The sequence below is a fragment of the Mizuhopecten yessoensis genome, unplaced genomic scaffold (genome assembly GCF_002113885.1).
Source record: "Mizuhopecten yessoensis strain PY_sf001 unplaced genomic scaffold, ASM211388v2 scaffold371, whole genome shotgun sequence".
NCBI lineage: Eukaryota > Metazoa > Mollusca > Bivalvia > Pectinida > Pectinidae > Mizuhopecten > Mizuhopecten yessoensis.
Genome location: NW_018403513.1, coordinates 1246532 through 1264665, shown reverse-complemented (window position 1 = coordinate 1264665; position 18134 = coordinate 1246532). Strand labels below are relative to the sequence as shown.

Here is an 18134-nt window from a genome sequence, read left to right as displayed (position 1 = left end):
GCTAACGGTCTGCAGAAAATATGGGCGAGATTAGATGAAAGATATTGAGCCCCAGAGCTTGTTGAGAATGCAATACGTAAGAAAATCAATGTTTTTCCACATATTTCACAAAAGGACACGAAACGATTATATGACCTTGGAGACATTCTGTCTGAGAGTGTGAAGGAAGATGAAAGGTATCGAGCACTCCTGTCATTTTATGACACATCCTCCGGAGTGAATCCAGTGGTGGCGAAACTCCCTTTTCATCTTCAGAAGAAGTAGGTGGTTCATGCTTCAAGATAAAAGAGTACAAACCAGGTCACATCTCCTCCATTTTTGTTATTCATCAGAGAAAATAGCACTACATTGAATGATCCGAGCTTTGCTTTAGAAAACCAGAATTTACCGAGAGAAGATATTAAAGTCTCTGTAAGGACGAACCGACCAATGGTGGCGAGAAAGACCGATGTGAATTCAGAGGACAGAGGGAAGGACGTGAACGTAAGGTCGTGTCTCATACACAGCTCTAGCTAACATTCTAGCAATAAGTGCAGAGACTTTAGGAAAAGGCCAGTCAGTGAGAGTGAACAACTGTTGAAGGCACACATGATATGCTTTAAGTGCTGCAACGTAGATAATTACATGGCCAGGAATTTTAACGCTGCTATTAAATGTAAAGAATGTGGCAACAAGAAACATCCTACTGGACTACACCAGTCTCTAGATAGCGAGCAAAGGGAGCCAATCCATTCGGGAGGGACACCTCAAGGTGGGGAGCAAGTCCAAGGTGTGAACGCCAGGTGCACCATAGTTTGTGGAGAAGGAATTGGTGGCAGGTCTTGCGCTAACACTCCCCTAGTGGACGTGTTTCCTGATGGACAACCAGAAAAGGCAATCACGGTTTATGATGTACTTGACTATTTTGGTTTTAAAGCTCATTTTGAAAACAGCAAATTATATGTATGGTTTACCCTATCCCTTTTGGTATCCCCAAAAACTTTCGGTCAAACATTTACCTCGGTTTTTGAGCATGTCATACAATAGGACATCTTTGAACAAATTAAGTAGGACAAAATCCAGATATACCGGGGCCCCAAAAAGGGCCTTACAGACACTCATTCTTTAATTTAATTTACAAACATCAGCAATTTCATTTATATAAATAAGAAACAAATGAGGTCCAAGAATCGAACCCCGGGGAACACCTGCTTGAATAAAAAAAAAAAAAAACTCAGTGAGAGAAAGAATTATTCAAAAAGACTATCTAGTGCCACTGCAATAGGTAAGTTTCGTACCATTGATAAAATTATCCTGAAATTCCTTAGGATTTTTAATTAATCATCAAACCCTTATGCCAAACCCGATCAAAAGCTTGAGAAATATCGCAGAATACCACACATATAGTTTTTTTTCATCTAGAGCAATACAAATGTTATAATAAATTTCAATGAGTTGATATATACAGTAAAATGACCTGGCAAAAAATCAGACTGGTGCTTATAACAAAATGAATTTTCAATAAATTAATTATGCAAGTATTTGAAAATTACTCTCTTAAACACTATTCCGACCATAGATCTAGATGACAAAAAAATGGCCTGTAATTACAGGGAGAATGCCTGCCACCTTTTTTAAACAGAGGCATACCATTGCCTGTGCTCCAAGAGTTCGGGTAAACACCAGACGATAAAGACATATTAAAAATGATTTCAAAGGGAACACAAACGGTTTCTGATATGTTTCGTAGCATATGGTGACTGATTCCATCCTCACCCGAGGCCTTACCAAGCTTCAATATCTGTAAAATATCTCGTATTTCATTATTATTGATTCTAATGTACCTAAGACTCTGGTCAGTTTTTGACTCAATGAAAGGAACCGCAGCTTTCATGTCATATACACGAGTTTTATTGCAAATCATAGTCATTTAATATATTAGCTTTGTCTTCGTCACCAAAGACCACATTGTCAGAAACAGGATCTACAAGAGTAGGTATAGATTGTGTAGTACCAGACGATTGTATTAATCTTTTGATGAGTCTCCAATAAGCTGTTGGATCATAGGAGGAATACTCTTCAATAATACCATGAACACTTTCATTGAATAATTCACTGGCCTACTTTTTGATGTTATTGACCTTATTCCGTTGAGATTTTAATTTGTTGATGTCCGAAAGATGTTTGGTTGACCTCGACATTTTATGCAACTTATCTCTAATTTTTATTGTTTTCTTAATTCAGGGGTCATTTAAGGTGTATCATTAGGACTCATAGTCACATGTGTGGTTATGTAATCTTAATGTCTTATTATTCTTAAACTAATAATAATTTGAGGTTCTTATATACCGCTTTAGCATACAGCCGGTGCTGCCATTTCGGCGCTCACAGCTAGCACTGAACAATGTGAGCACTGCCCAACCACGTACTCACTTACAGCTGAGTAGACTGGAACAAGCGGAGTAAAGTATCTTATTCAAAGCTACAACACAGTTCCGTGACGTGACTCGAACCCGCAGCCCTTTGGTCACGAGCCCGACGTCCTACCATTACACTAACGTGCCTCCTATTTAATCAACGGTATATTAGTTATTCGATACTTAACTGGGTTCACACCAGCGGTTGCCAATAGCGCAAAATGCGAAAATAACATCAATTTGGCGATAAAAAAAAACAGTTCTTGCGAAGTCTTTTTAAATTCCTATAAAAATGGGCTTTATGTCTGTACATACATATAGCTGTAATGCGGGTAAACAGTTACCATAGGTCTGTCTTATCCATGCGAATTCACTGCCCAATTAACTAATTCGTGTCACGCTACTCGTGCGGTAACGCCTGTGGGCACACTGTGTAAGTATCATTATTGTACAAACCCGTATCTCAATTATTAGGGAGACATATTTGTATATACAACCTCTGAATAGTTATATATATATATATATATGCTTTTTGATGCATGTATTTTACGTAAACTAAGTGTGATAACCAATTTAAAATTGCTTTTAAGTGCCTCATAAGTCCGTAATGACTGGGTGTTAGGATGGTTTTACCCGAGTTTGTGAAATGTATCTGTTTGATGCATGCATTAACATGTGACACTGTAATAAAAATGTATATACATATATTATCAGTTAGTATTATATACTGTTATAGAAGTATTATAGAACCGATGCTTTCAATTCACCTATACTTGGACCAATTACAGAATCTATAAGCATGAGTTAGTATTAGAAAAATACCTGCTAGATCCCCCTCCAAGCAAATGTGTATTGTATCCAATTGAATGTGATAGATGGAATAACATTTCAAGATAAGATAGAAAATCTATTCTTTGCGACGTAAATGAAATCGGAGACTAATATCATTCTTTGTTTAATTGTAATGATGACCAAATACCGCAACACAGAAGAAAATGTATGTCAAGATATCATTTTGAAATACCTATTACTTTCAGGTTTAACACATTGTTTAATTTTGTCACTAACGAAGAATTAATTTCACTTGAAAAATTTCTTAAACTCATAACTGAGCGAATTACAAGTAACACCGTCCATTAACACCATGATTTGTATGAAATTGTTGCATATATATATAATTCATTTCTGAACAAGAAAGTTTGTATTTTTAAAACATTTGGAAATATCGGGTACGGTGATCGTAACACCGTAAACATTTATATAATAGGGAAATCTGGGACATTCACCGACCCCAGTCGATAGTAACCCCGTAAACATTTATATAATAGGGAATTCTGGGACATTCACCGACCCCAGTCGATAGTAACACCGTAAACATTTATATAATAGGGAATTCTGGGACATTCACCGACCCCAGTCGATAGTAACACCGTAAACATTTATATAATAGGGAATTCTGGGACATTCACCGACCCCAGTCGATAGTAACACCGTAAACATTTATATAATAGGGAATTCTGGGACATTCACCGACCCCAGTCGATAGTAACACCGTAAACATTTATATAATAGGGAATTCTGGGACATTCACCGACCCCAGTCGATAGTAACACCGTAAACATTTATATAATAGGGAATTCTGGGACATTCACCGACCCCAGTCGATAGTAACACCGTAAACATTTATATAATAGGGAATTCTGGGACATTCACCGACCCCAGTCGATAGTAACACCGTAAACATTTATATAATAGGGAATTCTGGGACATTCACCGACCCCAGTCGATAGTAACACCGTAAACATTTATATAATAGGGAATTCTGGGACATTCACCGACCCCAGTCGATAGTAACACCGTAAACATTTATATAATAGGGAATTCTGGGACATTCACCGACCCCAGTCGATAGCTTTAATGAACATTGCAAAGCTTGCTAAAGCAAGATTTTCTTTATTTGTTTGATTTTTGTTTTTATGTATTTATTTATAAGATGTAAGTTACCAATGGAGGTCTCCGTGATCACGTCGTAATGAAAACAGGGGAAGTCACCCCTGTGATCTTATTTTATGATGGCTCGACTCTGGAATCTGGAGGGACAGTAGTACTAGCCGAGTCGGGAAATGATTTAATACTAGTACTGACGCATTAAAACAACAATAACATCACGTTGTTTCGTCGTATTAGTTTGTAGTCATATTTTCACACAAAGCCAGCGGATTATGTTTAGAGTTGAACACACCATAATACATGTTTATAGCAAGCTGACCATGTTGTTTTATTCACTGTCCCAGCACACAATTAAACAATGTGGATGTAAAAGTTGTCAAAGGTAACATTTCACAAAATTATCAAGATCATTGAAACGAAGAGTGAACTCGAAGTGTGGGCTCCTTTAGACTAAGTGAGCTAAAGTGATGGAAATTAATTAAAATGGGCCTACCGACTTAATTGAACCTTTAAGGTGAGATAGAGTTTAACAAATACATGTATTGCGTAAATAGGTGGACTTGACTGTATATTTGTGTTAAACAAGATTTGAATGAATTTATAGTGGGCAGGGATCGAACCGAATTTTCTAAGTTATAATATTCTAACAAAAATGAAGAGTAGAAGGTATACATGAAGAGTTAGTCAGAGAGAGTCTGAAAGGAGGAATTCTTAAGTATGGTCAGAGACAGTCTGAAAGGTTTCTTTCGTTTTCTGCCATTAGATAAAGAGTACAGACCAGGTTTGTATTATACAGTAATAATAAGGGTATATGAAGGAAGTCATAATATAATGTTGGATGGTCACATAGGACTTTTTCTAACTTTTCTTATTCAAATGTAGTTTATTCACACAATTCACAAGCATATTCTAAAACTGGTAAAATAAAAGTCTTGTAAATCATCAAAGGAGCATCACTACTTAATAAGTTTTTCAGTTTCCGTAATTAAGACATTAATATATTTTTATAACAGAAGTGTAAATCCCATTGACATGAATTAAAAGTTACCCCTAAATGTTTATGACAATCTGTAAAGTTTAGGACTTTCCAATACAATTCTAAGTCTAACTCAATGGAATTAGAAATAAACAATACATCTGGGTTTTTCAGGATGAAAATTAATCAATCAGGTTTTTTTACGAAGTATCAAGGCTATCTATTTCTCTATTTAAAGTTTTTGAATTTCTAGACAGGATGATGATGACTTTGATAAGGATGTATCGTCTGCAAAAAGACGAGACGTTGATTCGAAATACCTGTTATGGCATAAATAAACATAAAATATAAAAGTGGTCCAAGAATTGACTTGTGGAACTCCTACCTCAAAGGAAGACTATGAACTATTTAAAAAAATACTTCTGATGTCTCTGAGACAAATAATTACTAACCATATCAGCAATTAACATGAAATTCCGTACGATTTTAACTTCACCATAAGACCTCTATGCCAAACCATATCAAAAGCTTTGGATATGTCACAGAATACAACACATGTATGTTTCCTAACTTTCCTCAGGTGCAATACATATTTGGTGATAAATATCAATGAGTTGATACACTGTAGAATGACCATGCATAAAACCAGACTGATGTTTGTAAAACAAAGACTTTTCCATAAAGCAGTTTAGAAATTACTCTTTCAAAAACTTTAACAAAAGTGGACAGCAAAGAAATTGGCCTATAGTTCGAAGGAGAATGTCTTCCACCATTTTTAAACAATGGCATGATTTTGGGTAATTTCCTTTTATTTGGATAAATCCCTGTTAATAAAGACAGACATTATTTCGAGCGGAGTACAAATAGTGTGAGCAGTATTTCTAAGCATATGGTAGCTGATTCCGTCCCTACTCGAGGCCTTGCCGAGCTTCAATATCTGTAGAACAATACGTATTTCAGTTGAATTTAATCTAAATGAACTAATTTGTTTGTCAGTTTTTGGGTCGATAATCGGAATATCAGCGTTACTGTCTTCTACTCTTGATCCCCTGGATTGATACAGGACTTTTGAAAATAACTCATCGCAAGGCTATTGACAGCGGTACCTTACTTTTGAAGAATATCAAAGAGCTACTCAGAGAGATCATAAGCGGTTAATCTTACTGCTACCATGTCCCACGATTATTATTTTTTATCTTTTATTAAAGCATCGTACAATAAGTTAATGAGAAACTCCAAGACGGCAGTGCCGGGTGGTTAAAGCGTCTGACATTCTACTTCACTAGCCCTCCACCACTGGGTCGCGGGTTCGAGACCCAAGTGGGACAGTCGCCAGGTACTGGTCGCAGGTCGGTGGTTTTCTCTGGGTACTCCGGCTTCCCTTCATCACCAAAACCTGGGATGTCTTTAATGACCATAGAATCTAGTAGGACGTAAAAAAAAAAAAAATAAAAAAAAAAAAAAGATTGCAGATAATATAGAGAGCGGGACACTTTAATTTCGAAAATGAAACACGAACAATGCCAACTTGCGACAGAAGGTGTACATTAAATGTTGCAATCTTACATATGTATGTTTACCTTAATTAAGAAACAATTTAGGGATGCAGATGTTGACGATATATTTCTTGAAGCGAGATAGAGCTTTATCGGAAGTTTAAAGGTTTAACAATCTAACAAAAGCTTATCACCATACACTTCATGTTGACTGACAAAATGGCGGATATCTCGGGACTGGTTGATTTCTTTAAGTCGGAGTGGTTTCGGAATACAACAGGTAAAGCAGAATGTGTTGAAACTTTGAGAACGATGAGGGCGTGGCAGTGTGGGTATTTAAATGTCGGGCCGACGTCTTTGTCACAAGGTCAGGGTTGTTTTAACATAAGGACTAAGTCCATACACGATAACTTAGTTTTCACGAGCATTAATATTTACAAACTGTCCGGTCACTGTTATCATTAAATGTAAACAAGATACATTGACCGTATTTATACCAGCGAGATTTACTTACCCTTATTCAGCCAATATTTTTTGCGATTAAGATGTGATTGCGCATATACATGTATGTATATATTAATTTTCTAAAAGTAGTTATTAGCATTTCAAAATATTAAAACTACGTCAACCGATGTCGTAAATATTCTCTGTATGTAGAGGCGTGTGGACATTAGAGGGGAGGGGGGGGGGGGGTATATCAAATATAGTGAATTCGGGACATTTCGCGAAATAAATTTGTGTGTATTATAACAGCAGTAAATGTATATTTGAATCGATTCGCAAATATCTACCTGTCTCTCTATAACGATCTCCTCAGTTACCCATTGAATTTTCTTTCTGATAAAGGGAGGCAACTCGTATGATTCTTGGTGAACAAGTGAAATACAGCAACTGCATACTGTACAATGACAATCCGTTTCGTCTATCTTCAAGCTGAAGTGATATCTATGATAAGACAACTGTTATCGGAGAATTTTCTCTCATCGGCCCGTACAGTATTAAATCACAATAGATGTTCAAAACGAGTAGTTTTTATTTATCAACATTCTCTCGGAAGTAAATCATCCCAATACCTACATAGCAATGTTTAAGTTGCTAGATAAGGTGCAAGATCATCAAGAGATTTACAAAAAAATTAGAAAAAATGTAAAATAAAGGTTTACTTAGTGAAGCATGTAAAGTTTATCAAAATTGATTGTTTGGTAATTTCTTATTTCCTTGGTTACAAGTGAGTTTCCGCCTGTGCTAAGCTGTTAATATAATTATTGAAATAAATGACATCGTAGTTCAAATTAAAATCACGTCACAAATTGTCATTGTCCGACGACATGGTTTAGATTATTATTTAAATAAGACAATTTTCTATGCACTTGAGAAATTAGACAAAATAAATTCTTCCTAAACTACAGTTGGATGAGTGTGGTCATATAAGGCAAATAAAAAATTCCAAACTTCGTTTGATGGACACAACGACATATCAGTCTGAGGGTAAAGCCTCTTGCTGAACCTCAAAAATCTTTTCACCAAGCTTAACATTGCTCTGTCTTCATCACAGAGGAGTGATTGATTATTAATTTGCTCCTCCACATTTTTACCGTGAACAATATTGAGTCCACTGTACCAAACATAAAAAATACATTAATGACTTGACACAGCGTAAAAACAATGCCGTTTGCTTCTATTATGAAGTATTGAAGTTCCAAAAATACAGGCGAAATCACATGCCTTTCCTTAGGTAAATAAAGACAGGTCATCTTCTCGTTGGCAAAAATGGGAATGACTTGATATGTGAGGGGAACATTTGTGTGTGGATATTCTATGGTCGTTTGTTTTTCGCCTTTTCACTGCGTCAACGGGCAGTTCAAGAAAAATAAAAAGACGTTTTTTCCGCTTCGCTGTCGTGACAATGTGTCTTTTCAGAAATTAAATAGCACAGTGTTGCTTCATCGCCGCGATAAGAACCGTTTCATAAAAAATAGCGTTTTTGGCTTTATTGCCGCCGCGACAATGTGTCGTTTGAGAAAACAAAACGGAACAGTTTCTCTTCGTCGCCGCGTCAAAGAGCCGTTCAAGAAAAGAAAAAGATGTTGTTTTTCCCTTCGTTGCGACAATGTGTCGTTTCAGAAGAAAAAAAACGGCACAGTTTGCTTCATTGCCGCGACAAAGAGAAAGGGCAAAAACTAAAGCAACCCGAAGCATCCAATCTTATTCATCACTGGTTAAAATAAACTTTCATTTTTCAGTCCTCAGCACCACCTTAGCAGTGGCCTATTTTGGGACTGGTTTACTGTTTTTGATTCCGGATTTGACAGGAAAACCAATATGGATGCTAAAGTACAAAACACAACCACCTCAAAACTTTAAGGTAATTTGTTTTTACAATTGATAATAAATAAGCTATTAATTTATACCCGTCTATATATAAAGATTAGGTTGCAAACAAATTGAAACAGGAAACGATTCGTTTCGGATCAATGACATTTGAAAAAACCCATACATTTTTGGTAAAAATTGCCAAATGGAAATGCTAATTTCCACAAAGCACGCTGAAGTCTTCATGTTGTATTTGTCATATCTAGTATTCATTTATAGAAACTGTAAATGCCATCGTAAAGTAATTCAATGCTCAATATTAACACATTTTGAAAGGCCGCATTTTTTTTTTCGCCTTTTCCCTTGGACAAAGGGCCGTTTCAGAAAACTAAACAGCGTTTTTGGTTTCGTAATCGCGACCACGAGAAAATCTTAAAACAGAAGTGATCTTAATCAATCTTAACAAATATAACACACATCTACACGGAGGAACTAGTAATATTCAACGGTACAATTATGACATAATAATAATGATGGCGACTTTAATTGGCCATGGTATTCATTGCTTATCGAAAGTCATATGGATTTGGTCGGGTGATGTGGTGGCAATGCCATGAATGGCTAAATATAGCTAGATTTTACCAATACTCGGATCAATGAAAATAACAAATAAAACCAGTTAACATTGAACCTTTATGTAAATCGATTGCTATCTTCCACCTGGAAACTGTTCGGGTCTTTACGTCGTAGTGATAGGGCAATCGGGGCAATCGGGGAACAATCATATCATGGTATAAAATTTTAAAATTCACGAATGGTTATCATTTTACGCCTGACCAACCGTATTTTTACAAAAATCTGCTGATCATATCTTAACATTCGAAAACTGTAATTTCTTTCTTCATTACGTCACAGATGATAGCAACATACGTGTTTTTTCTATTTGAATAGGTGACCGGAGATGACGTCAAGAAAGTAATTCAGCAGTTAACCTTCAACTCTTTAGCGATTCACCTGCCCTTTATGTTCCTGTACTATCATCTTCAAGTGTGGAGGGGGTGCGACCAGTCCTTCAAGGTTCCAGCCCCTTTACATTTTCTTAGGGACGTGGCCCTTTGTATACTTATAGAGGAAATCGCGTTCTATTACGCTCATCGGTATGTAGATCCAGATAGTTTGAGGGAGGGTATAGTAGGCTGGGCGGGCAGGTCAGAACCAGTATATTGAAACGTTACGGTAGCCGAAGGGTGTGCGGCAAGTGGGCTCGGCAGAGGAGGGGCAGGATGGTGAAGTGCTGTGATGGGCAGGGCTACGTTGTGCTGGTATAATCGACTAGTTTGTTGGTTGGTGTAGTAGTTGATCCGGAAAGTATATGGAAACAACCAGTGACCTCGTCTTTCCGGATGTCTTTATGGATACTTTTGAATCTGAGAGATGGTCTACTGGCAGCCTCCTCACTCTTTAATTCACTGTTGTCTCCTTGTGCGGTCATACATTTGTGTGTGGAGTAGTACGTGCAAAGATGGTGGTTGAAGGATTAACGATTTGTCCGTGTCAAGATGGTGGTTGAAGGATTAACGATAAGTTCCGTCTAAAGATGGTGGTTGAAGGATTAACGATTAGTTCCGTGTAAAGATGGTGGTTGAAGGATTAACGATAAGTTCCGTGTAAAGATGGTGTTTGAAGGATTAACGATTAGTTCCGTGTAAAGATGGTGGTTGAAGGATTAACGATAAGTTCAAACGCTGGGAGCAGATCGAGATTGACCGCTTGTGTTATACTCATCCCAACCAGCTGTGGCTATCAGCCTCTTTCATGGAGAGTTGTCGGTTGGCAAGCTTGTATTCAGCGATTCAGTACGTCAGTTGATACTGCTAACAAACTTTTGTGTGAGTTTTTCAAGTGAGTGTAGGTTCCAAATAGATTATATCCAGAAAGGAATTCTGACCAGCAATAAGCTAGATAATGCAGTTGAAAAACCTTTGATTCGGCGTGTTCAAAAGCTTACGTATTGAACAAAGCTTATTGGTAACATTTGTTGTAGAAGACTGTTGTTTTCTAGTCCATATGTCAGTTTTGGTTTCGAGAGTGGCTTATGGGTCGGTAATTGGGTGAGCAGAAGGGCCGGTAATTGGGTCAGTAGCAGGGTCGGTAATTGGGTTGGTAGCAGGGTAGGTAATTGGGTTGGTAGCAGGGTCGGTAATTGGGTTGGTAGCAGGGTCGGTAATTGGGTGGGTAGGGTAGCAGGGTGGGTAATTGGGTTGGTAGCAGGGTTGGTAGCAGGGTCGGTATGGGTGTTTGGGTCAGGGTTGGTAGCAGGGTCGGTAATTGGGTTGGTAGCAGGGTCAGTAATTGGGTGAGTAGCAGGGCCGGTAATTGGGTCAGTAGCATGGTCGGTAATTGGGTTGGTAGCAGGGTTGGTAATTGGGTTGGTAGCAGGGCCGGTAATTGGGTTGGTAGCAGGGTCGGTAATTGGGTGGGTAGCAGGGTCGGTAGTTGGGTTGGTAGCAGGGCCGGTAATTGGGTTGGTAGCAGTGTTTGTAATTGGGTGGGTGGCAGGTTCTGTAATTGGGTCAGTAGCAGGGCCGGTAATTGGGTTGGTAGCAGTGTTTGTAATTGGGTGGGTGGCAGGTTCTGTTATTGTGTGAGTAGCGGGACCGGGGATATAGCGGGTAGAAGGGTCGGTGCTTGGGTTGGTAGCAGAATTGGTGCTTGGTTTTATTAACATTATATGTTTGTAAAATAAAAGAATTGAAAACAATAATGCCCATTACCGACCTCGAGCGAATAAAACTGTACAATATTAAAAACAATTCACTATCATGTAGAAATAATTCTGCCATAAAACTCCTTTTCAATACAACTATTTTGACATAATTAAAGCCGTTTTAATTATTCCAGGATACTCCACTCTTCCTTCATGTACAAACGATACCATAAGGTACATCATGAATTCACGGCGCCATTTGGCCTGGTTTCCGCTTACTCACATCCGGTAGAGTTCATCTTCTCGAACCTCGGTACCATTATGACTGGCCCCCTCGTGGTCGGATGTGACGTGGTGACTACCAGTGTGGTGTTCTTCCTGTCAGTTGCGGTGACAGTTATACACCACAGTGGCTACCATCTTCCTTTACTGCCATCTCCGGAATTCCATGACTACCACCATTTGAAGTGAGTAAGAAGTATCATTCTTGTATTTCCAGTTGTCCATTAAATTCGAATTCGATTAAAATTAAGACATTTCTTAAATGCAGTAAAGATTTTTTAAATCCAGATTGTCATCAGTAACATTAAAGCATGTTTTGATATTGCAGATATCCTGTGCCTGACGTATTCTAACTTAAGCACTTTTTGAGCTCTAAAGATTGAGCTATATCATAACTTCGCCGTATTGCACCCTAAAACCCGTATCTGCCCGCAAAACCCGTATCACAGCCCTTTTGGAACACTTCTTATTTTTCCATCTACCACCAACAACGTCATTCGGAACCCTTGCTCACAAACAATTCAGCAATAGCTGATGCTGAATAACGGATTAAATTAGAGAAACTTTGATATTGAATTAAAATCACTATAAATGTTATAAATCGTTAGCACTTTATGAAATTTCTCGTTTTTCAATATTCCGAAAAAAGAGATAGTAGATTTATCCGTATTTTATAAGTAAGTATGTCATAAACAGGATTAAAAATGCCATTTCCATGTCACACCCAGTATCAGATATTGGAATCTCGGGTTGATACTGGGTGTGATATTTACTATATTTGTTTATACGGTGTACAACGTTCTTTCTCTGTATTCATAATATATATATAGATTTACCATAATCATGGTCGTAAGTATTTAACAGTGAACTAATTACCTGCTGCTACTGGTTATTTTTAATTGATTGATTTTGTAAATAAAACATTGTAGTAGTACAATCGATAAAATAATTTTATATTAAATGTTATCCAGACTGAATCTTCTTCCGAGACACTGTTAAGGGTCGATAAATCAGATGCAGATACGTATTCACTCAGAGTTTAACGTGAATGATCCCTGACCCACAGAACAGTGTTTTTCTTATCAACAGCAACCTCCTCTTATTTACGTTTTCGGTATAGCTGCCCCACAGTTGAGCCAGTACCCTTTTGTTGACCAGGTTGATCAGACAATAAGGGCGGCGGCAGCATATCAATCTGAAATCCAGAGGTTAAACCATGTGTAGCCCTGTTGATGTTATACACTCGGAACACTATTGATGGTTATATATTGTTTAATTCATCTTAAGTGTTTTTCACAAAGTGTTGCGCAAGGTTTGGTTTTCTTTTCGGAAATTATATAACAAATATATAATATATCATATTTCTGCCCAGATTTACCGGAAACTATGGCGTTCTTGGTGTCCTGGACTGGCTGCATGGGACGGACAAACAATTTCGGAAGAGCAAGCAAAGCAGACGACATAAAGTGATTTTCTTTGCACGGGAAACAACAGGATGACTTGCTTGAATACACGTTTTGCCCATGAGATTAAAAACGAAATTGTCTGTCCAACAGAACTTCATGATTAAAAACTTTGGTGAACCTGACAAAAAGTCGTCTGATATTATATGGGCACTGAAGAAGCAATAAAGTCCAGGATATTACTTTAGAAAATGTGATAAAGAAACATTACTTACTCACCTTTGTAATTTTGCAAAACTTACGTAAAGTAGATAGATACATCTCTACATATCAAAATCGATTGTATATTAATGGCGAAAATTATTTGTTTTTTCATCTCACTTTCTGATATGTCAGAACTGCAACAAACGAGTACATATTTAATAGTTGTAGATGTTGTCCCTATTGATTTCATTCGAATGAAAAGAAACCGAAAAATGAAATGCAAGGAATTTTATAAAGGCCTTTAATAATGGTTGAAATATTAAGACAATGTTTTAAAGTTGGGCAGGGATAATTATTTTCCTTTGTTGTCATACAAATTCCTCAAATATCGTTAGCCGGAGTTTCATAGTATTCAGGGTAAATCAATTTATAGCCCTATTTACATTTTAAATTACATTTTTTGATAATAAAAAACAAAACAGAATAACGTATTTCCTTCAACGAAATATATTTGCAAACTTTTTAAAATCCGCTGCACTTTTTAATCGGCTGTTAATTTAAGAATGATATGAGTTGCTGAAAATGTATTACACTATTGCCTACAACACTGGTTCAGTACCTAATTTTCAGTACTATTTCTAGTTCGTACAATTCAATGCACTATAAAACGAATGAGATTACATGTTATGTTTTTTTCTCTTTATCTCGCGATTGCTATTTTACTTAATTATGTTGATGTTTCTTGAAAACAAAATAAAGAATATTGAAATTCAGTATATTTATATAACAATATTTTTTTCTTGTTAAAACATGTACTACTTAATATTATGAACGAATAAAATACAGCTATATTAAAAATGAAAAAAATGGTAACTTGTTTGTCCTAAAATTATAAAAAGAACAGGTTAGGCCTATCGTATAACCCAAATTATCTCTGGTTATTTCCTCAGTTAATTTAAGCATCAATGTCGATAGGGTATAACACGTATATATATGTAGGGATTGAACGTTCATTTTTAATTGTAATTTTGGTATAAACTAACCTGATGAACATACAAAATGTACATAATTGTGGAATCACATGATATGGACACGACTGCTTCATAGTTATATTTAACAATATTTTATTTGAATTTTCTTTACAATGACCAACAAGTTATAACGTTAACAAAAAGGATTCGCAGAATCGTTTTGAAATCATGTATTTATCGATCATCTATAAAATTCGCATTTGTTTGGTGTTTGTAGTATGTGCATCGCGAATGGCACAATCTTACCCATAGGAATTTGTTGTCACTGTCAAAATACTGTTACGTATTCGTGAAAGAAGGCAGTATTGCGTTGAAGTAGAAAAGTAGCTAGGCATATTTAACAAAGATCACATACATTTGTATGTCTAATAAGAGCTCATAAAATGACCAAAAATGCCATTCATTCTTTATAATTACGTTTTTAAGATGAAACTTATCAAATATTGCTTCCATTTTGAAACAATAACATATTTTCGTGAATGTTTTATTGAATAAAAAGAACAGTCCCTGGACAATATCCTCCGGAGACCTCCAATATTGCGTCATAATGTAAATGACGTATCAATCAACAATAGCAAAGTCAATGAATACAAGGCCTCTACAGGGACGTATTCACACTCTTCAAGAGGATTACAAATGTAGTTAATGAAATGTTAGGATTTGGGATCTCAACCCGTGGATTTCTAAAGTTGCCAGACACGCGGCTTGTTTATTTTTTATTTTTTTGAATTTAGCAATACATTGATATGTGTTCCTCATTGTGCACAATTTTTTCATTTATGTCCCCCGTTGCGTTAAAAATGCCCAGAGAAATGTTATCCGGAGCCGCCATTTAGACCACAGGAAACAGTGTTCCAGGCGTTTCCTACCTACATTGTATGAGAGTACAACTGTTCCTGCTGTTCTTAAAGACGTGAAACAAAGGACTTAAAGAAGATAACAATAACTAGTAATAAAACTACACATCCATGTTGGACAAGTCAATACTGAAAAAGCCTATACTACGCGGACCCTTATTTTTACGGATTTGCTAAAATAGTCTATTTAATGTAACGTATTTTTTTCATATTTAAGGTTTAGTAGTCAGACAAAAACGTGATACGGTACGGAAAGTTATTCCTTCTCTTTGTGTGAGGCGATTTATGTAGAAGACCTGGACCTTAATCATTCAGTAATTAACCGCGATATCAATGCTAGATCCAGTTTCCATTTCACCAAGTTTTACTCATTGAAATACATGTTAAATGTTACCATCATACCTCAAAGTAAGACATTGTGTTTGGTTTGTTGCTATTAAAAAAAAACATTTATTAGACTCCCAACACAAGACGTATACAGTAGCGAAATTGAACTTTTATTTCGTCATATAACCCTATTCATATTAGTAAACTATAGCTCTGATTGTGGTATACTATAGCTCTGAGTTATTAAAATAAATGGTGAACAGAGACATGGTGCTTGGAGGAAAGTCGCACTATACACAGTAGTCGCTTGACGACTTTTAATTCAGAACGATGATTACGTATACGACAATATGCACTCAGGTAATTACAAAACCATTATTCTCAACCACGATAAAACTAGCTTCTGCTCTGGAACACAGCATCAAATAAAAATATGATGATTAAAATTGTGTAAAACCGTTAGTAGGAAATTGTTATAATTTGGTATCCTTTTTACTAATATAGTGTCTAGGAATAATGGTGAGTTCAAATATATTCCTCCTATTGCATCAGATACCCAATGACCCTTAATGCCGATCGCCTCTGTTTTTGGTCTGTGTCTGGAGAAAAATTAATGTTACTTGGTATTTATATTGACTTATTGTGGATATGTGCAATCTCTGGGCAGGAATACAGTTTCTGTCAATTTAGACTGATTATGAGACAATTTAGTTTCACACGAAGATGACCGTGAGTTTGATTGTTAGCAAACCTTTTGGTATAGACGCTTTAGAAGATATTTCCTATCTAACAACAGGGAATAAATTCTAAAGCGACTAAACACAACGATTCTGATTTAACTCTGATCTTCTGCACGTGTTTCCCTTTGCAAAATCCTGTTTTTCTCCGTGGTTGTCACAAGTTCACGTCGCTTACTCATGACTTACAACGTGCTTGCTACAAGTTCACGTCAATTAATCATGACTAACAACGTGGTTTCTTCAAGTTCACGTCGATTAATCATGACAAACAACGTGGTTTCTACAAGTTCACGTCGCTGAAACATGACTTACACTGTGGTTTCTAATCACGTCGATTTAAGCATAAAATCCTTTGATTCTATTTTCGTTAACAAATACAGATAGAAAGGTTTTATTTTTTATAAAGGATCACTGTGCTTCTGCACTGTAGTTTTTTTTCCCAAATACAGTATTGTCCATTTACTTCCGTTTGGAAATAACTAAAGCAAGGTTTGGCCGAAGCATTTCCGTTGACCAAGCAGCTCATTTAGTTAGAGCGATTTCATAGGAATCTGAAGTCCAGGGTACGAACCCCACTAGCCCTGCTGAATATTTACACTGAAAACAATGTTGTTAATCCTCTTTTGTTTATTTCATTTTGGCAGTGGTGAGAGGATCTTGGACCATAATTGTTGTTTTAGTATCAATTTTAAACTGTTTGCCCTTTATATTAGTTTTTATTTGTATAACCATGCAATAATACATTCGACAGAAACGCACGTGAATATGAATATTATGAATTACGACATATAGCTTTTATTTTACAAAATATACAAAAATTAAGTATACATATTACCATATCATGCAATGATATTGACATTATATCACACTGCAGTCACTGTAGATTTCACGAAACATTTTTACAGAGGTTTTGAATATATACTGTATGTATAAACATCATGTATATATGAAAAGAGAATATTCAATGTTTCCCCGTTAAAGATTCAGTATATTTCAAAAGTATGAAAACATAATGCAAAACCCGTGTGTTGAATTGATAGAAGGTCACATACGAGTAAAACATTTAAAATTTATTCTTGATCTAAGAAGATATTGAATTCATGATTGATCCTAAACAATTTCTCAAAAGCTAAAATCATATAAAGACAGATGACTTAAGGTATCTACACTGAAAAAAAAATACCATTCGTAAATCTTAACGTCCGTTCACGGAATATCATGAAAACATGGGTTTTCGTTGAAAAAAAAAAGAAATAAGAATCCATATAACAAATTTCAGATAAAACAAAGAAAGATTTTTTTCTGTGTGTCACTGGACTTCTGTCTAATTTAAATATTTGGTTTGCACAACATGATAACTTAAAATATAACATCACATTTGGCAATAAGGAAAAAATCCTTTAAAAATCACAAATATCTGAGATTATCATGTAGTAAGTGCTTTTAATTTTA

General features: G+C 36.2%; 1 protein-coding gene across 1 annotated transcript; it reads left to right on the top strand.

The window, feature by feature from the left end:
• Positions 1-7030: 7030 nt before the first annotated feature.
• On the top strand, positions 7031-14579 carry LOC110447111 (fatty acid hydroxylase domain-containing protein 2-like). Its single transcript, XM_021492566.1, has 5 exons — positions 7031-7098; positions 9062-9183; positions 10083-10288; positions 12033-12305; positions 13493-14579. Exons 1-5 carry the CDS (start codon positions 7038-7040, stop codon positions 13617-13619), a joined length of 789 nt encoding a protein of 262 aa, XP_021348241.1. The 5' UTR covers positions 7031-7037; the 3' UTR covers positions 13620-14579.
• Positions 14580-18134: the final 3555 nt, after the last annotated feature.